The sequence below is a fragment of the Anopheles nili genome, chromosome 2, assembly GCF_943737925.1.
Source record: "Anopheles nili chromosome 2, idAnoNiliSN_F5_01, whole genome shotgun sequence".
Classification (NCBI taxonomy): domain Eukaryota; kingdom Metazoa; phylum Arthropoda; class Insecta; order Diptera; family Culicidae; genus Anopheles; species Anopheles nili.
This window is the reverse complement of record NC_071291.1, coordinates 48,203,204-48,224,069: the sequence shown is the minus strand read 5'-3', so window position 1 is coordinate 48,224,069 and position 20,866 is coordinate 48,203,204. Positions and strand designations below refer to the sequence as shown.

General features: G+C 35.8%; 4 protein-coding genes across 4 annotated transcripts; 3 read left to right on the top strand and 1 right to left on the bottom strand.

Annotated features, from left to right (window-relative positions):
• Window positions 1–4,576: 4,576 nt before the first annotated feature.
• LOC128720596 (coiled-coil domain-containing protein 12) lies at window positions 4,577–5,298 on the top strand. The gene is made up of 2 exons (XM_053814272.1): window positions 4,577–4,725; window positions 4,795–5,298. The coding sequence occupies exons 1-2, from the start codon at window positions 4,577–4,579 to the stop codon at window positions 5,147–5,149; spliced, it is 504 nt and encodes a 167-aa protein (XP_053670247.1). The 3' UTR covers window positions 5,150–5,298.
• A 406-nt stretch (window positions 5,299–5,704) lies between these two features.
• Window positions 5,705–7,286, bottom strand: LOC128720824 (spindle assembly abnormal protein 6 homolog). The gene is made up of 3 exons (XM_053814520.1): window positions 7,116–7,286; window positions 5,882–7,049; window positions 5,705–5,811 (listed from the first exon to the last, which is right to left on the bottom strand). Exons 1-3 carry the CDS (start codon window positions 7,284–7,286, stop codon window positions 5,705–5,707), a joined length of 1,446 nt encoding a protein of 481 aa, XP_053670495.1.
• Window positions 7,287–8,213: 927 nt separating this feature from the next.
• Window positions 8,214–10,215, top strand: LOC128724708 (zinc finger protein ZFP2-like). Its single transcript, XM_053818433.1, has 2 exons — window positions 8,214–8,224; window positions 8,304–10,215. The coding sequence occupies exons 1-2, from the start codon at window positions 8,214–8,216 to the stop codon at window positions 10,213–10,215; spliced, it is 1,923 nt and encodes a 640-aa protein (XP_053674408.1).
• Window positions 10,216–13,654: 3,439 nt separating this feature from the next.
• On the top strand, window positions 13,655–16,757 carry LOC128724697 (zinc finger protein 595-like). Its single transcript, XM_053818422.1, has 3 exons — window positions 13,655–13,665; window positions 13,751–16,161; window positions 16,276–16,757. Exons 1-3 carry the CDS (start codon window positions 13,655–13,657, stop codon window positions 16,566–16,568), a joined length of 2,715 nt encoding a protein of 904 aa, XP_053674397.1. The 3' UTR covers window positions 16,569–16,757.
• Window positions 16,758–20,866: the final 4,109 nt, after the last annotated feature.

Sequence of the window (20,866 nt, the reverse complement as noted above, 5' to 3'; positions counted from 1 at the left end):
CGCAAACCAGAAAATCAAAATGATTTTTCCATTTTTCCATCGGAGTGTGGAAACATGGAATTCAGGCCGTCCAACTCTTCATTTCGGAAGGTTGGGTTACATAGCCTAATTCAACGATAATACCATGAGAGGTTAGGTCGACTGCATTGGTTTGACGTCCAGCCCCAAAGGAAAAATTTTACTGTTTATATTACCAACAGTTTTACTGTTTACATTGCATTACATTTTGCCACAATAGTAATTGAGATAATGAAAAGAAGTGTCCTACGAGTATCTTAGTAGAAATTAAAAATCGTTACTCGAATGCGTTAACATAAGAACGTGGAAAAGTTTTGGGATCGACTACACTACCCTCAGGTATTAATTATACACATCATTTTCTTTAACGAACATCTAACTAATTGTAAAATATAATATGCTGTTCATCCAGTGTGATAAACAACAAAATAACTAAATATTAGAAATAATATAAAACAGGATATGTGACGCGGTAAATGTAATCATCTCGATGAATATAATACTGACTTCCTAATTTGTGAATCTACTAGGAAAATTACTTAAAAACTTTTTGTCATGAACCAACTTAGAGACCAAGCCTAAAATGCATTTCAAATTCGTGGTAAGCATTATGAAATAAAATAAATTAGGCAAAAGAGTAACCTAGACTAGAACAGAAAATGTGTAGGTATTAGTCGCCACTGTTAGGATTCCTGAGCGATTCTTCGTTGATGGTGCAATAAGACAATCGGAAACCTTGGGGATGATCTTCTACAAGTCAATTCAGAACATGCAGATATGTATCAAGAAGCATACAAATAGATTGAACAGACGACAGAAACCTTGGATTTTTGGCCCCGTATGTGTGGTAGGACATTGCAGGAGCCGATACAATGAAGAACACTACGAACTGTTCGATAGCCTGTCGTTTTATTAAAGATGCATCCTACACTAAGTACGCACGTACTTCGGTGTTATGTTAGAGCAACAATAGTTTTTGTATGTTGCTTTTTTAATATCTTACTACCAGGCTGCATGTTCTAATAACTGGTGTACTTTCAATTTTTTACGCGCTTCTTAGGATAAAACCATAAGCGATAAGCGGATTTGGAGCAGTTTTTTAGCCTAATATATATATATATATATATATATATATATATATATATATATATATATATATATATATATATATATATATATATATATATAATTAACTCTCAGCTTATCAATGCGTATGATATATCAATTAAATGGCTGGCTTTTTGAAACGAGGAGAAACTTTAAACCGCGACCCATTAATTAGATGCGACTCAGAGAATAATTTTTTACATGGCGTCGTCGCTTATTATGCAACTGCACTGCAAGCAAATAAATAAAGTTATATATAGTCTATATTGCCTATATACGACTTTTAAAGCAAAACTATTATTTAGCCGTTTCTCTACTTTCATCACTTAGTGTTAGAGCCTTGTGCCACACGCAATGTGATAAACCACTCAAAAACTAGTTGTTAAACCGACATGTTTTTATTGATACGAGTGGGCTAGAATTAAGATTTTACCTTCAGGATCTTTTGATTCTGATGTTTGAAGCAGGGCGATTCACATGTATGTGTAAATTTTATCTTACGAATTTTTATGCCGGCTAAGGAAGGCTGCAAAATTGAGGTCTCATACAAAACCACCGCACGGCACATAACCCCATGTACAAAGATAAGAAGAATGTTAGTGGGAAGCATGGAAAATTGAGTCCCTTAGGACAATGAAAGGTGATAGTTAGATTGGAAAAAAACACTAAAATTCATAAACATTACGGGTTGGCAATGCTACAAAAAGCAAAAAACTGAAGGAAAAATAGTCGTGAAATCCTTTTACTAATAAAATATGACAGCGTCCGCCTAAAATGGTAGTATTAAAAACTGACAGACGGCGGCGTACGATCGTGAGTATTTCCAGCTTTTCTTATGGTAGGTCAAGGCCGCTGGTTGTTGCGGATGAGGAAATGTATATCGTTCAGTCTGGTTGGGGAGCAGAAATAGGCGTGTAGTAAAATAGGGAATTACGAATATTTGTTGAGCGGCTATATATGCTATATAGCGCCTATGGGATGCTAGGAATAGGCGAAATAGAATGAATGCAGGGATACATTAAAGATGGAGCGGAAAAACCATAACGAAGCTTTCATTAGATTTGCAAACTACAAGAGAATAAAAGATACTCGGTTATTCCATTGTCCTTCCACACATACGGGGTCAAAACTCCTTCTGAGCATCTTCCTCTCGAACGCGGCTAAGAGGGTGTCGTCAGCTTTGGATGTCTCAGAGGCGTATGTGAGTACTGGAACTATAAATGTTTTATATAGTTCCAGCTTCAGCCGTCGCGATAGGTATTTTCCCACAGTTAGGTAGCCTTCTAGAGGCGTCGGATTCTAACCCATTTACAGAGCAGATGCCAGACTGCATCTGAGTAAAAAAACATGGACATCCCATTAGATATGGGGAAGCCGGGAGCGAAAAGGAAAATTTCGTTGTGTGCTGGATAAAGGATTACAATTTAGAATGTTTTTAACAGAAATTGCAAAACGGCAGAACAATAAAACAACATTATAATAAAAAATTAATAATTTTAATGATAAGCTATTCTACAAATCATTAGTCAGTTAGAAAAATTAGTCAGTTAGAGCCATAATCAGTTGAATTGCAAAACGGTTGGCCAGTAAGTTAGCTACGAATTCTGCTTTGTTGAAACTGATAGCCCGATAGCCTTCTGAAAGCATCCATCTGGCAACCTGTAGCTGACATTAACAGATTGTGACTAAATAGATAAAAAAAATAAATTTCTATTGTATCATAGTAAAAAGATAAAAGAATTACTGGAGTTATTGAATCTGACCCAGAAGATGAAGAAACACTATGTAATATTAAGGAACTCCACATTTCCTGACAAAATATATCAACCAGAAATAAATTATAAGTGTTACTTAAATGCACTGTGAACCACACGAAAAATTATTTGATTAACTCGCAGGAGACTTCCTCTGTTATTGAGAAACGAACTTTAACTTCAACATATACAACAAGACTGAACAAAAGATAGCACATAGTGAAAAAAGACAACAGATGAGATGATTGAATGATGCCGTTAATATTTATTGGTATGCTTTATCTCGAGAAAATATCAAATCTGATAATGTTTACATTACTTCGCAGCTGAATTTCTCAACACTAATTTTACTGATTTCAGTCCCTCATTCTACTTCGATTCGCTTGGATTTGTACAATGCTCAGTTTCGGAACCATCGATTGCCTCCTTTTTCTTTTGCTGTAACTTTATGATTAGATTTTGTTCTTCCTGAATGCCTTTTTTGTATGCCTCATGCATTTGTTTCAATTTTTGAATCTTTTGTTTGCGACTCTCGAATTCTTCAAACACATTTAAGTTGGCATCGATGAAATGGTCCATTTTGCTGAATTGAAATTGATAAACTTTTTCCATTTTGCTAAACTGCTCTGTTTGATTCACGAAATATTCCTTCACCTTTGGCTGCAGATCCTTATTCAACGCCGACGTACGACACAGCTTTTTACAAACCGGACATTTGTTGGCAACAGTTGTACATTTTTGGCAAAATATGTGGCTGCAAGATGTAATATAAAACTCCAACTGCGGAGATGTTCGTTGCTCGTGGCAAATTTCACAAAACACGAACATTTTAGCAATGAATACAACTAAGCTCACGAGAAAATGCTTTGATCACTTCACGTCTCACGAATGCTAGGCTACTAGATCGTTCCACAGTATACAGTCAAAAGTTGTAGGAAATATACTTGTTACTCATACACTATTGTCACCACTACAGTCACAAAATATGCTTTGTTTATAACTAAAATCAATTTAATGCAGTAAATAATCCATAGAAGAAAATCTTATCAAATAGCTTTCTTCTCTGACAAAGTAATGTCATATATTATAATATTATTAAATGATAAAGGGTTATAATTTATTTATTGGACGATTATTTGTTTTCACTGCTTATTGAAAGCTTATTTCATAAATAAACATGAAGCAAATTTAAGAAACAGGCCTTTTGTTCTTTATTTTAGTTCTGTACTCTGGGTAATAGGCAACGACTGTGCCCTATTTTAAAACTAGACATTGAATAGGTCGACATTTAATACGCGTGGTATGAACTTCCCTACGAACAAAATTACCTGGCACATTCGAGGCTTTCATATAAAAGTTTGCGCATGTAGCGTGTTCCGTGCCCGTAAGAAGTTGAATCTATGTACTATTCAGCTATTAGTCAGCCAAATGTTGTTAGACATTGTTTACTGGAATACATAGATTCACCGCTCTCTTTTGAAGTTTGCTATGCCAAATGCTTTGGCAAACTTCAATTTACCGATCGGTGGTTGTTTACAAATTTTTCGAAGCTTGCTTCCATTTTAAATTGATATAATTTCTTAATGTCACGGCCGAATTCTTCACCCCAGCATTAGTTTGCAGCTACAAATATAAGCGGTCATAACAAACCAAGCTAGAAAAGTAACTGTTACTGTGGTACTGGAAACGTTGCTAGAATGGCTGATTCCATTGGTAAGCTTGAGGAAGAAGCCCGCAAACGTAAAGACCGTCTGCGAATGCTGAAAGAAAAGCAGACAACACTCGAAGTTCAAAGTTTAACATCTAACCCCGAGAGCGATACAATTGTAAAAGCGAATATTCCCAAGTAGGCTTATTATTTTGCACTCGACGAATATACAGATAATTGATGGTAAATATAATGTCTTCGTTACAGACCTATTTTTCGGAACTATAAACCAGAGAGTGAAGAAATCCAGATGGCTGTTATAGAAAATGGACGTGTGGGAAATGTGGAGAATGAAGTTAGCACACAGTTGGAAATGATGAAAACTTCGATTGTTATTGAAGAAATTGATGTTGCAAATCTAGCTCCACGCAAGCCAGATTGGGATCTAAAACGTGATGTTTCCAAAAAGTTAGAAAAGCTAGAACGTGGTACCCAAAAAGCCATCGCTGAACTTATTCGTGAGCGCCTGAAAGCCGGTCAAGAGCAGGACATACTACAGGTGGTGAATGTAGGTATATCTAAGACATCTTTAAGAGAAGATGATGCTAATCGGCAAGATTAATTTAGGAATATTGCTTTTAATGACAAAACTGCAGCCACTGCTGTAGTATGTTCAAGTACGAATAGCAGTAATTTGATTTTGTTCTATTTTAGTTGAAATAGTTAATTTTATTTTATTTCCGTTGATTTGTAAAAATTGTCCGAACGTACTATGTGTCCGAACGTACTATGACCCTGTCGCCTTCTATATATTCAGTACATTCAAAAAACTCATTTTTCGTATACTAACAGTAAAATAAATTCATTAAAATATTACAAATTTTGGTAGAACAATTTTTTTTCTTTATATCATATTGTTTTAACAAATATCGAACACGAAGAAAGGGACTATGAATATACACATTTGGATAGGCTAATTCGGATTGGACAAATTTGAGCAGTAACGTATTGTAAAAATTTAATCGTGTCTTACCTGAAGAACATTTTATTTTGCTTTCTGTTAGTAACTAATAGAATACAATCGAATGCTAATCTAAGGATGCCAATATTGCTTAGAAATAGGATGTACGGTCCCGCGTATATTGCCCAACGATTTACAAAAACCCACAATTTGTGTTCATTCTACTCGATTTTGGGTTCGCAGGTATCTACCTTGATTGTTTAATGGAGAAGATAAATCAACATTTTGTGAGCCTGTTATCTTTAGAATCATGTCGTTGATTTCTGTGGATCATAAAAAATGGTATATTTTATCTGTCGATTAAAATTGAAATAAATGTAACCAATTTCTTACTTTTTCGATACTTTTCTTCTATGATATCGGTTGTCTCCTTAATGCGATTAACTGTTTCAGCATACTCTGCATTGGAGGCTTTATTTTTTATATGCTCCTGTTGAAGCGCTGCCACTATACCATTTAATTCGGAAAGCTGCTTATCCTTTTCGTGGAGCATTTTTTCTTGACGTAAAGCTATTTCCGTACGTAGATCGATTTTACTTTTCAATTTCATATTTTCTTTGTTAAGGTTATTGATAACTGTTGAAGCATTATCGAGCTCATCAGTTGTTAGTTGCAAGGCGTTCTTCTTGGTTTGGCAGATGCCTCTCTCTGCATCTAATTCAGCTTCTAGTTCCGAACGTCGTTTTTCGATAATCTTAATTTTACTCTGCATCTCAATAAGTTGATGTTTTAGTTCACTCGTGGCCATCTCGGCTTTAGATTCGCGTTTGTGCTGCGATGAAATTTCAGTTTTTAACCGTTCGAGCTCCTCTTTTAATTGAGCGTGTTGAGTCCGAAGTAGTATATTGTCTTCACGAATGGATTCGAACCGCTTTGTTTCCTGGACCATGCGTTCTGTACGGTCAAATGTTTCTTGAGTAAGCTGATCTATTTTTTCTTGCATACTCGTAATAATGGTTTTTAAACGTTTTTCTTCCATTCCCTTGCTTTCAGTTAAATTTTTTATGGTTTGATGTAACCGATTCATTTCTTCATTATTTCTACTGAAAATCAAATGTTCTTGTTCCATTATTTTTCCATTCAAAGAAACTATTTCTCCTTTTAATTTACTGATGGCATCGTTTTTAGAAGTCACATCAAATTGAAACTGTTGAACTTGTGATGAGTATGAAAAATTTTGCTCTTGCAAAATTTGAAGTGTTTCGTTTATATGGAACAAAACAGTTTCAGTCAAAGCGTTTGCCATGGAGAGAAAAAGATGAGTTAAATTTTTAAAAGAACTTTTTTCGAAAATCTGCAGCGTGTGTGTGCTATTGCTGGTAATGAGAGCTAGGTGTAATTCGTCTCTTTTACAATCGTCCAGGATTTTAATAAGATGGTCAACAAACCCTTGGAACGTGACATGCAATGATTGCTCAGCTCTAATCTGCTCATATGCTGTGTGGTCGATGGTGCTGATGTACATTTTAGCATGATCATTCACTTGAGTTATTCTGATTTGCTATAAAACAAATTTGCGTGCATTAAACATTATTTGAACTTGCTTCATTTGAAAACTAAAACATACGATGAGGTTTTGTAAGTCGATCTGTTCAACTATCACATTAAACATTTCCTGTTTACGGACTCCAACGCTCTCAATATTAACCCGCAGAGGCACAACTGGAAACAGCACCTTAACACACTGTCGAAGATGACTATCAATAAACTTATTATCTAGCTGTGTTGCTTTAAGCATTTTGCGATCTTTTTTAGCACAATTTAACTTGGTATCAATGAAAGATTCTCGAACCAACAGGGTATGAGTTGTTTATTTATGAAACCGTTTTGATGTTATAATTTTTTGAAACGAGTGTTGTAAACATCGAACCGAAAGGTTAGCGCAAAAGAAATGTTGTGACTACCCAACCAGCAAGACTCTACACGAAAAGAGCGGACCGATCGTTTAGTTTACAGGTTTAGATGCTTTAAATTAAAAATGAATAGAATGCATAGGAATATGTATGGTTCAGTACGGCTTGAGCAAACGACAAGGTGCATCAATTTTCATAGCAAATTGCATCTAAAGAGCAGGAGAAAAACTAAGGCGTTACAAAGTTAGAAATGTAAGTGGTAGAAATTAAGAACGAATAGAATAAATATATAAATGCTAACGCGAGTACTCACACACTGCCTTTCCCCACTCCCTTCCATTTATCTGAACTATCTACGCGTCCAGCGCACATACTGCACCAGCAGGCACTGTACGCACGACTCGTTTGTAAGCTAGTCTGATTGAGGTCAGCTATAGAAATAATCTTATCCGCAGGACAACTTCGGCTAAGAACTCGAGCCGCTTGACTATTGTCATACGTTGCGTTCTCGTTTCTGTTTCATATATTCTCCCGTGTAATCAAATTTCAATTAATTAATCAATAGTTAATTTTTTGCAAATTCTGTAAATGACCACAGCTTTAGGAGCTAACCTTTTTGTTCTTTCTACTGTCACTAGAATTCTCGACCGCGTCACTTTTCAAAATAATCATTTTAATGCAGTAAGAGCATAACATAACTCTCTCAAGTTTATGCATCATAGTTCTTGAACAAACAAATTTAACTAACCATTTGCGAGTAGGGAGTGTGTGATATCATTTTAATATCTGCTGTTGTGCATTGATGTAGAGCAATGTTGATTCGGTGAGTTTAAAAAGGTATGCCTCAATGTATCAAAATAAGATTCTATATCCTTGCTTTTGTTTTTTCATTGTTGTTTTAGTCAAGTTGTATCGGGAAGTAATTCCATTGAAAAAATTTATATTGTCAATGCAGATAAGCAAATATTCATTGAAGAGACTAACGAAAAATTCATAGGAACGAAAGATAGTAATAAAGTTGTGATATCTAGGCAAGAACACAACCCATGCAGCAGCGCGTCGGAACGCGTTGGAAAGGATGAGTACATACTTCATGAATCTATGGATGAAACTAACATCAGTGTAGAACATAACGAGTCTTCCGAAAGAAAAAACAAAACTAGCGCAAAAGATGATAACCACTCGTGTATTAGACCATTAAAAGATGCACAGCGATCCGCAGCGAATCAATGTTTTATTTGCAACATATGCCAGCTCACATGTACATCGAAAATGCATTTGAAAAGTCATCTCGAACAAACTCATAATCATATGTTACCCTACGAATGCACGTTTTGCGTTTCAGGAGAGATTAAAAATATTATTGGACTGAACAAACACTTTAGTCAACATGATCAGAAGAAAATTTTGAAGTGTAATTATTGCCAAGCCCGTTTTGATAGCATCATTCATCGGAGAATTCATCAACAAGGTTTTCATTTAGAAGAGCGGAAGAATGTGAAATGTATTGACAGTGGTCATGTTCGTCGGTACGCGTGTCGATATTGTTGGAAAAGATTTGCCGCCAAATCTAGCTTTGATAGACATGAACGAAACCATGAAATGAAACTTCTACATGCCGGTGCATTGGACATTCTTGATTTTGCAAATCGATGTAATGTCTGTGATAAACAATGTGCTTCTAAAGATACACTGGAAGATCATCTAAAGACGCATGCCGATTTGTTACCTTATTATTGTGATAAATGCGTATCATCTAAAGTGACAATTGGATCTGTGCGTTTACTTAATAAGCATATAGCTCTGCACATAGATGAAAAATCGATTCAGTGTTTATATTGCATCAAAACATTTATCACAATTTCAGATTGCAAAGAACATGAAAAACTGCACCATGATCAGATAACAAACTTTGAATGTGAAACCTGCGAAAATAGTACGATGAATTCAACCGACACTGTAAAAGCGAACAATACCGAAACTGCACGCTTTCAATGTGCATATTGTGAAAACTCATACTCTTTACTAAGCTCGCTGCGCCGACACGAAAATGTTCATACAAGAATCAGACAGTATATATGCAATATATGTGGCAAAATTTTCAACAAATCATCGTGCCTTTTGCAGCATGAACGAACACATGCAGTAAACGTTCCATATAAATGCGATTTCTGCGGCAAGAGTTTCAAGGAAACGATTCGACTTGTCGAACATAAGCGTATTCACACTGGTGAAAAACCATTCCAGTGCAACAATTGTCAAAAACAATTTCGTATTAAACAGCTTCTAAACGGTCATCTTGCAAAATGCGCGAGTAAAGAAACAAGTTTGCTAGTCTTTCAGTGTGAGTATTGTAATCAGTCGCTTCTTAACAAGCAACAGTTGATAGATCATGCTTTGAAGTTGCACCCAGAGCATCTACCTCGGGATGGTCGATGTAGATACTGCGATCTGAAAGTCAACGAGGAGTCTACTTTGTTTGAACACGAGTTGCAGCATAAGCAACCTGGAGCAATTGAATGTCAACAGTGTGGAAAGATCTTCAAACAGAAATCAAACTTAAGACGACACCTCCGGCTACATATTCTAGACGCTAAGTTGTATAAGTGTGATATTTGCGATAAATCATTCACGCAGGCAAGTACGATGAAAGCGCACAGAAGGGTGCATACTGGAGAGAAACCGTACACTTGTGAACTATGTGGAAAAACATTCCATTACAGTTCTACAATGAAACGTCATAAGCGTTTTCATTACCAAAAAGATAGTAGATTGTTTTTATTTGTTCCACCTGCGTTTCCAGTTTCTACTTAGGATTTTTTTCAAGCACTAATGAATGGAACCAACAACTATAAATGCGGAAAGTGCTGTTGCATAATTTTCAATCAAATTTTTGTATTCTGTAAAACATGTAAACCATTGCACTTGCAGGACTTCATGTGCTCTTTAACTCAAATACCGTTACAGTTGATACGACAGAATGAAAATAGTACTGACCAATTTGATTAGAAAATGGCCGAAAATACCGATATAACATTAATCACTAGTAAATTAAACTGTATTGCTATGACTATAATAAGAGTAATATAATAAACAAAAATCATTTTTGGGTAAAAATGTATTTAAGCCCTCGTCCGACAGCATGGGCTGGTGTCTGAGGAAATTAGCGTTGACAGCACTTAGATTGACAGCATTTAGCCGATATTTTTTTGTTTTCAACTAGATCAAACATGCTAAAGATCATTTATTCAAATACACATTATTCAACTTGACCGTTGAAAGTAAAAATTAATTGTAAGAAGAGGAAGGGTGTTGTTGAATGTGTGGTGTTGGTGCGTGGGGGGGAGGACTTATACAAAATATCAATCCCTCCGCCCATCCAAACCCCCCCCCCACACTCATCGAACAACCTGATTGGTGGTTGGGGAGGGAGGTTTATGCAAAATATCAACCCCCCCCACCCAACAATTCCACACACGCAATAACCCCCCCCCCCCCTCCTCACAGTTTATTTTTACTTTCAACGGTCAAATTGAATAATGTGTACTTGAATAAATGATCTATAGCATGTTTGATCTAGTTGAAAACAAAAAAATATCGGCTAAATGCTGTCAATGCCAATTTCCTCAGACACCAACCCATGCTGTCGGACGAGGGTTTAAATACATTTTTACACATTTTTGTGTCTTGTAAGTAAAGTATATTACGATTGCAGCATACTTCTTAGTCAGATAATCACGTTCAGTTGGAGTCAATATAATTCTCAATTGTGAATGACTACGCATTCTAAACAGCTGAAAAGCTCTTGTAGACAGCTGTAAAGCTCTTATATGTTTTGCGTTCTGTTCCTTATCTGTGCCGCATGGATTCACCTCTTAATTTAGATGTTACTATTTCCGTTTTAGACTCTTTCCATTATTATGCCTTATCTGAGACACATTCGCCACTTGTTTTTCGATTAGGACTTACTTTGCTCACTTGAAGCGATATTTACGAGGGTTTACGCTTCCAACGAGTTTTTCCACTTAACGCTGTATACCGTTGAGTAGCGTATCTTTGATGCAATTAAGCTACTGAAGCTGTATTACGTTATTTAAAACGCATCTAGAAAACGCTGCAAGTCCCGTTCCATTTCATCTCCAGTGGGCTAGAGTTAGAATTGTACTGTCCGAACACTTCGCCTCAGTTGCTTGTTGATGACTGGTAACTGCCACATTTTGTATATTAATTGTGTTATTGTGCTTTTTTATTAACTCCAAATTGTTTCTCTTATTATCCTACACATTCAAGCGTCTGGTTAACCATATTCTTATAATTCCATCAACGACCGACATTCAATCAATTACGATAACTGTTGCAAAAACATCGACAGCGGCAAACAAAGCAGGTTTCAAAACCGAACGAAACACCGTCGAGTATCTTAGCTAACTGCACGGACGAGTGATGTACCCTACTGGTGAAGTTATTTTAAATATCTTAAAATACTCATATTTGAAATAGCATTATAATGGTTCTGAAGTTTGAGTTTGGGTGTTCATGTATTCTTTTAAGAGTTGAACGATGAAATAATGAATTCCTTTAAGAGTTCAATTTTTGAAAATCAACGTGGGTTTGCTTCAAAACAGTACGTTTCATCAAACCTCGCAAAATTTCTCTTACTGCTTTATGTTTATGGATCCTGGTGAGCAATAAGGAGCCGTCTAGAACGATATAACAGCCAATTTCGATTTGATTGTTTAGTTTAGAGCTCAGGCACTTAGTTAATGTGATGTAGTCTTGACATGGTTGAGTTATTTGTTGGTACGATCGATCGCACTAGATAAAATTGAATGAAAATAAGTTAATGGACCGGTCAAAAGATGGCGCCCCAATGGTGAATTTATAAATTCGAACTGTGCGTGAACACAATCTTACAATTTCGTACATATTGCGTAAAAGATATTTCAGCAACTTACAGCATCTTCCTGACATAGCTCGAGTCCTTCAAAAAAAAAAGTATTTGTAATTTGCTTTTTATATTACTTATCAATGTTCTACCGCAAGCTAACTCAAGCAAGCCAACTATGTATGCTATGTATGCTGGTGACAACAAAATTCGCTCTGCGATTAATATTTACATCGACTGCATCAAAATGCATAATGCAGCTAACTGATATTGGTGTTCATTGAACATGATAATTTTAAATGGAGTATTGTTAGTTTAGCCCGTAAAAAGAAGTCTATGATGTATAACTAGTGCCTGTATAGTCAGCATGTGCAACGTAAAGGTATCGTGCCAAGGTCAGCACCACTCTTCATATTCAATTAAAATTTCATGAGTACTAAGAAATTGTGAAAGACAAGGAAGGAATTATGACGTTAGGGAAAATGTGACTAGACTGGAATTTGAATGATTTATATAACTCATACGAAACGAAGGAAAAAAATAAGTAAATAATTTTAGATTAGATTTACCCGTTTCTACATTTTTTACAAGTCTATGATGTATAACTAGTGCCTGTATAGTCAGCATGTGCAACGTAAAGGTATCGTGCCAAGGTCAGCACCACTCTTCATATTCAATTAAAATTTCATGAGTACTAAGAAATTGTGAAAGACAAGGAAGGAATTATGACGTTAGGGAAAATGTGACTAGACTGGAATTTGAATGATTTATATAACTCATACGAAACGAAGGAAAAAAATAAGTAAATAATTTTAGATTAGATTTACCCGTTACAACGTTCATAAATTACATTCATTGTTGTATACAACGTCACTTTTTCGTCGCTATGGAGTTGTTCTGGATCATCAATTTTCGGTTCTTTACTTCATGACCGATCTTTACATTCTGAGTAATTTTAGTTCTTCTTCTTTGCGAAATGGGATGTAGCCTTCTATATTTGAATTCTTCAAAGAGTTACTTTTAATATATTCAAAGGTTGACCACTTTTCTTTATAGGATCAACTATCTGGGGACATATGCCTTTCAGTGCAATACACTGGATACAACCGTCAATTTCGAGTAGCAAAGATTGCATGAGTAATTTTAGTTACCGCATCGCATATCACAAGAATGTTAGCCCGAAGGCTTCAATTTACAAAAGCACTCGGGATTCTTTTTGTGGATTTTCTTTTAATTCCATATTTGACGTTACAAATGTCATAATTATTTTGCTGACAAGTTTGACCTGTAATGTCAAGCCAGGTATGAAGGAGGCTATTTAATGTCCTACCTTCTTCATTAAACGTATCATTTTTATAAATAACAAAAATGTTGCTTCGGTAAGGCTAGTGGTGCAGTATAAATAAACTCGTTATAAGTTCATAATTCACATTACAAAACCTGTTCTTTTCTCTATCTGTCTAGCCACATCATTCCATCTAATAACGATGTGGAAGAAATTTACATCGTAAAACAGGAGAACGATCCCCAAGAATCGATCTTTAACCCATTGGACGATGACCTCAGTTTGCGGGAGCTATCCACGAATTTGGGAAATGAAGACGAAGAAATTAAAGATGAACAAACAAGTGTTCATAATGCTCTTGAGAATGGACACAATTTGGCCAGACACATGTCTGAGGAGAATGTTTCAGCTAAGACTGATTGCTCTTATGGTAATTGTGATGAAGATGTGGTTAAAAACAAAGAAGATGGAAAGAAGGATAAAATGGGAGGCAAGAATGCAGAGAATATACGATTTGGGCATAGTAGATGTACTGTGTCCTCTAACAAAGCCCAGTATAAGAACATGTGTGATGAGTTTCAGCATAGCAATCAACTTGAAATAATGATAGATGAATCAGAACAAGATTGTGATGTATCGGAGCAGAGGCCTTCGATTGCAAACGATAGTACCCCTAAAGTAGAACCGATTTTTGAAGACTGTGATGAAAATGGAATAGGCTTAAGTGCTGAAGAAAGTGATAGCAGCGATGAATACAGATTGGCTGATTTAAAGAAGATCTTTCAAAAGAAGCAAGAGCAGCCAACACAAGGAAGCAGTGGCGAACAGAGTACAACTGCAAGAGGGAAATGTAAAAAATGGCATAACGGTTTGGTAGAGAATTCTAAACAGCAGGCAGGTGATAACGAGCTGGGCGCAAACAATGTAACAGAATGCTTTATGTGTCATAAAGATTTTCGATTTCGTAAAGTATTGTTGCGGCATTTACGTAGAGAACATGCTAAGGATATTCCCTTCAACTGTACCCTGTGTGTGTCGGAGACAATAACTAGCTTTAATCGCTTAAATTTACATCATTTGCAACATGATTCGGCATTGAAACGACGTTGCTATTACTGCCCGGCTCGATTTTCCTGCGGGCAAGCTGTAAGCAGGCATATGCGAAAGCTGCATCATTTGGAATATGGTGTCGATGTGGAAAAAGCTAGGCGCCTCGTGTGCCGTTACTGTACTCAAAAGTTCACAAAAACATACGATCTGGAAAAGCACGAAAAGAACCATCCAGAGGGGGAAAGCTCTAAAGGAACAGACTGTTCAAAGCGGCAGCTGACATGCTATATTTGCAATGATTTTCAAGGAAAAACACGTGAGGAGCTGAATAAACATGTCTGTACGCATTCAGATTGGTTGCCTTATCGGTGTGCAAAATGCGATGGTAAATTGATAAATTCGACACGAATTCTGTGCAAACATCTGCGACAGCATGCTGAAGGTACGGCGATCAAGTGCATGTACTGTGAAAATTGTTTCGTATCGCTGGCTGACTGCCAGCACCACGAGGAACGAGAACATATTCAAGAAAAACAAATTGATGAGCTACAGGAAGTAACAATGCAGCCCAAAGCCTACGGTGCCAGGGTAGTGATTGTCGATGGACATAAGCGATTTCAATGCGAGCATTGTGATCGTTCATACGCACTTCGGAGTACTCTCCATCGGCATCAAAACACTCATAAGGTTGATAAAACTCTTGAATGCAAGCACTGCGGCAAAATGTTTGGCAAATCTTCATCACTGGCAATGCACGTAAAGCGGAATCATGATACCGATAATCCATTTCCGTGCGATGTTTGTGGAAAACAATTTAAAGAAACGAGTAGACTAGTCGAGCACCGTCGAATACACTCCGGAGAAAAATCGTTTATTTGCGAGGTTTGTGGTAAATGTTTCCGCACTCGCCAGGTGTTGAAAGATCATAAACTCAATTGTTTTGGATCGAATGCTACGCTACCATGTTTCTGTAGATTCTGTTCGGAAACCTTTCCCAATTTGTCGGCCGCGCTGCAACATGTGAAGAATTCTCACGAAACAGATATTCCTGAATCGAAGTGCCGCTACTGTGATCTAATCTTCCGTGACGCGGAAACATTGATCGAGCATGAGTTCCGCCACACTTTACCTGGTATAATTGCATGTAAGGTATGCAATCGAATTTTTAAACATCACAAAAATCTCATGCGCCACGTTAAGATGCATGCCGATCAACCTGTGCCATACATGTGCGATTTGTGCGGGAAAACATTCACGCAGAAAGGCTCTCTCACCATACACCGACGCATACATACCGGCGAGCGTCCGTTTTCCTGTGAGCTTTGCCAGAAAGGCTTTGTGGATAAAAAAGAAATGCGTCGACATTACACGTCCCACTTTAATCCACAAAGCAAGCTATACATACCGAACGCCCACACAATTGCAACTCCTCCAGAAGCTGGTCCAACCGGAAAGAAGTACAAAACGTACAATTGTAAAATTTGCAATCGCCAGTTTACATCTAGTTCAAATTTAGCGAAACATATCACTACTCACACTGGTAAGTGCGCTTGATTGAGGCAGCAAAAGCAATTCTACATCGTATTTTTGAATTAGTGTTGGATTTCTTTGGAATAAAATTGAATGTATTTTAATGACAATATTTTATTTCCAGGCGAAAAGAAATACGTATGCGAGTTCTGCGAAAAACGGTTCAGCCAAGGTGGTCAATTGACGGTACATCGACGCATACATACGGGTGAGCGTCCATTCGCCTGTGAAAACTGTGGTGATAGATTTCTTGACGGTAGCAGCTTTAAACGTCACAAAACACATCAGCTATGCCGGAAAAGTTCGTCTGCTTTGGTTTGTGAATTGGCTGAACATTCTTCAATTGCATCCCAGGTTACAGCTCCTATGCCAGTACAAATGCTTGCAACCGTATCGAAAGTTGAGAGTTCGCACTAGGTTCATGAGTTTCATCTCTATATCGTCAAAAGGAATTCAATAGCGTTCACCCGAATAACAGTCCAATTATTTGCTGCAGTAGAGAGATAATTTGATTTGGCAGGATAGCGGATTTAAAATTTGGCAGGATAGCGGATTTATTGCGAAGTAGTTCCAACATATGTGCACACATTCGAGTGTTATTTTGTTCTTCGCGTATGCTTTTATTTTCTGCAAAACATACCATAGTTAAAATTTGATGAACTATGTTTTATGAGTTTTATGTTTTTTGAAATTAATTTATATAGCGCAAAAATATACTTTTATCCGTGTGTTCGATGCGATCGCATATAGATAAATTTGGTCTGCACTCTTTGCAAACATTTATATTATCAGAAGCACAAACAAATTTATGATGCTTTCGTGCCCCGCTAGATGTATTATGAAAATGATACCAGAGCTTATTTGTAAACGATTTTCAACGTGAAACGTTCATAGAACCATTGAAATGGCTCCGGTAGTTTCCAAATGGTGTTGCTTTGACTTAACTTTCCTTCTGAATATGAAATTCCTATCCTAAGATGTACTGGAATTGCATATACGTTCGATATTAAATATTCATGATTTGTTCTACCATTTACGATAAACATTATGCAAATGACAAATATTATTATATAAATTTTTGTATATAGTTAAAAAACATGTGCTGGCGTCACTTATTATAAAAGTTTTAAAAGCCAATGCTCAACACTTGCAATTGTTCCAGTATGTAAATATATATTTATGTAGAAAAGTATTCAACAAAATAAACGTTTTCTAATTTACACGCAGGCCATGTCAAAATATGACTTACATAACTATGAAAGAAATAGGAATTTCCTGCATTGAAAAGCAAATTAAAGTATATTCGCTTCCGCTGTGTTTTATATTTAACACAAATGATAATGATGTATCATTTGTGTTCATATGGACTTACTCATTACTCATTAAATTTAATCACATTTATCGATAAATGATAAAAATTTATTCATATTTTTCATCTCATTTAATGGTATTATCGATATTGTTATACATCAGATCTGAGTGATGAGTTAATCGAAATGAAGAGAACAAATATAAACCATGAAATTAATTAGGATAAATTAAACAATGTAGAATGAGATGTTTCACTATTTTTTGTTCACAAGTAATTCATCTATCCGAGAATTATGTTTTCACCAAGCAATTAAAGTGTTGACAAATTCCATGCGAAATAATTAAGGTAAGAAAGATTAATTGTTTGTTACATTCTCTATTCTACCTTCTATTCATTCTGTGGTTCAACTTAGATGTTTTTTTGCATTAATTCATAAACAAAGCTATTTTTATTACATTTGTAGAACAGCGAACTAGTCAGCAATGTTTTTAAAATTCTTTTTCTACTATTTTTAATTGTCTTTATATCACATTAAGCATCTAATCATTTCATGAATATGTTTTGAAGGTACAAAATTATTCCTTAGTCATTCAATAAACGCGTATTTTGAAACTGAACACTAACATAACAGATAATGCGGTTTTAGCGGGTGTAGTTAGTAAGTATGTAACACGAATAAGATACGATAATAGATTATATACATGCATAGATAATAAGAACAAAAAAAGTAAACTAATAAATAACATGAACACGAAGATTGGTCACGATGAAGATCTGAGAAAGGAAGGAGAATCGATTGCATGTAGCATTGCGTGACGAAAGCCGAACAACGCAGCGTTGATGTCAAAGTGATCATAATTTTCATTTAATCTACGAAGCGAGTACCAAAACAGGTCAAGAGGTCCAAAGCTAGTACGACATTGCATTGATGGAGTAACGATTGAAATGTAGTCACTGATGTTCAACGACTAATTTTGGATGAATAACAAAACCATTTACATTATTACTTATTTGAATTGCTAGAGTTGATAGTTGGAGGTCAAACTCATCGACCTTTAGGTTTAGTTAATAGTTTTTATGATGCGTCAGCAAAATGAGTGTGAAATTGTAAAGTGGATTTTATTTCGCCTATCTCACCTGATGGAGGACCCAGACAAATGGGCGAATGATTAAACCAACCCCACGGGTGGGAGGAAAATAAGCTATATGTATTGAAGCAACGGTAAATTTACAATCCATCATCATTTGCTTGAACTTGTGCGTCAACAGCAAGTTTACTGCTAACTTGAGGTCTCTACTAGTTTGTTTAAACGTTATGCCTTCACAGCTACGTCATGAATATTGCAACGCTTTCTATGTCTGATAATCACAGTTCAACTCGATCATATGGGACAAAGCACAGTAAAATACAGTAAAAAGGGGAAAACGCAATTTGAAGGAGTAATTTACGGAAAATTGAAACTTGAATCGAAACGTTCATGCAAACGCAGGCTTGGGTTTTTGTTGTTGGATTGTTATGTCAGGAAGCTTTGTGTAATCTCTTGTACAATTCAAACAGAATCATACAGAAACAGAATCATATATATATATATATATATATATATATATATATATATATATATATATATATATATATATATATATATATATATATATATATGTCTTTATACAAATAATTTTAAATATATAATGCACAAATTTAATATAAATATTTACATACATAAAATATACTCAAATATAAAATAATTACAAATTACAAACATTTTTAAATCAATATTAGTTCGTATTATAAATATTAACCATCAATAAAGCTTAGCTTTACGGATAGCATGGAAGAACGAAAGAGTGTAACAAAGCATACGCATTGATACATTCCTTTTGCTGCTCGATCTACCAATTAAAGAATGCGACATAAATCTTCATCTGTGACAGGTATGATTCAAGCGGATTCTATCCGAAGGTCCGAAGAAGTAGTGTGTAAAGAAAGGCGGTATAAAAACCGGTTCATGTTGTCGGTTGACTAAGGACGAATCATAAACGGTTCAAAGGCGAGATGCTGGCTCGACGAGAATTAAATGTATAAAATTCGAATCAGTATAATTTTTTTTTCAAATCAAACAGCTACGGGAACCCTTAATTTTTGTTGTATAACATGACCAGTGAGCTATATCATATACTTTAAAATTTTGCGTCTGGTGAAATGCTCAGGGGAAACCGAATCGGAACGTTTTTCATTATTAATTTTATTCAAGTTTTAATATTGCCTTTTTTAGTTCAGCTAGCCGTCTGCTCCTCATAACGAATCATTACCAGGGCATTTTTATGGTAGCTATGCATTTGCTGATACGAATTGATTAAGTTCTATGAAGGTGTTTTTGCATTTATTGAGGAAGGCCTGAGAAAAATCATGAAATGTCTAGTAGCTGTTGTTACAAAATTGTAACTGTTTTTCCAGAAATTCTTTTCCTTGTGGCGAATGGTTCTACTAAATTATTTTTATTTATTAATAATTTACTCTAATTCAATAATCCTGCCTTTGCCACAATTGAGCAGGAACGATTAGTGAATTATTTGTTTGATAGATAGTATCACTCATTTCAATTAAAACTAAAATTCACGAAACTCTTAGAAATGTCAAATAAATAACTAAGATAAAAGAAATAAATATATAGACATATAATCGTACCTTGAGGGATTTTCTAGTTGTACAGTATCTTGCCACTTGCCTTACCTTAAAAGTAGGACATGAACAAAGCACTTTAAATCATTGCTGTATTTGTTCGATCGCCCAAATGGAAGGCAAAATAACCTACTTGCTCAAAATCAAAATATTTTGCTTCAAAAATTCATATGACCTTAGCTTGAGATATGTGCGTTTTACCCGAAATTGGGATATTTGGATATATTGGTTACATGCTTCAATTTCTTCTGGGAATAGACAGACAAGCTTTCAATCTTATTTCCTCTTAAACGTACGATAAATAGTGGTTTCCGTACAATTCCTTTTAATATGATGAAAATGTTTCCTCAAAAATACATAGGATGGTTGAAATTTGACTCATATGTTTCGGCCAACTCTCTTTGTACAGTGCTTTAGCGTCCACCCCTTCTCTCCAACTTCCGGTGGCAAAATGAAGTTACGTAGTTACGTAGATGGTGAATAAGATTGCTGGAATTCACCTGTGATATCGAATATATTTACAAAAGTGAGTGTAGCAGCGAAGAGACGGGCATATGTCTATGCGCAGGTAGTAAAATATAAATTAAAATCAAGTAGAAATCATCTAGATAAGCCCAGCAAAGATAAGTGAAGCATTGAAATCTAGAGAGCTTCATAGTGATGGTGATTTGAATATGTTGAAGCATCAGATCGACACCAGTGACAATATAAAGGCGATCGAAA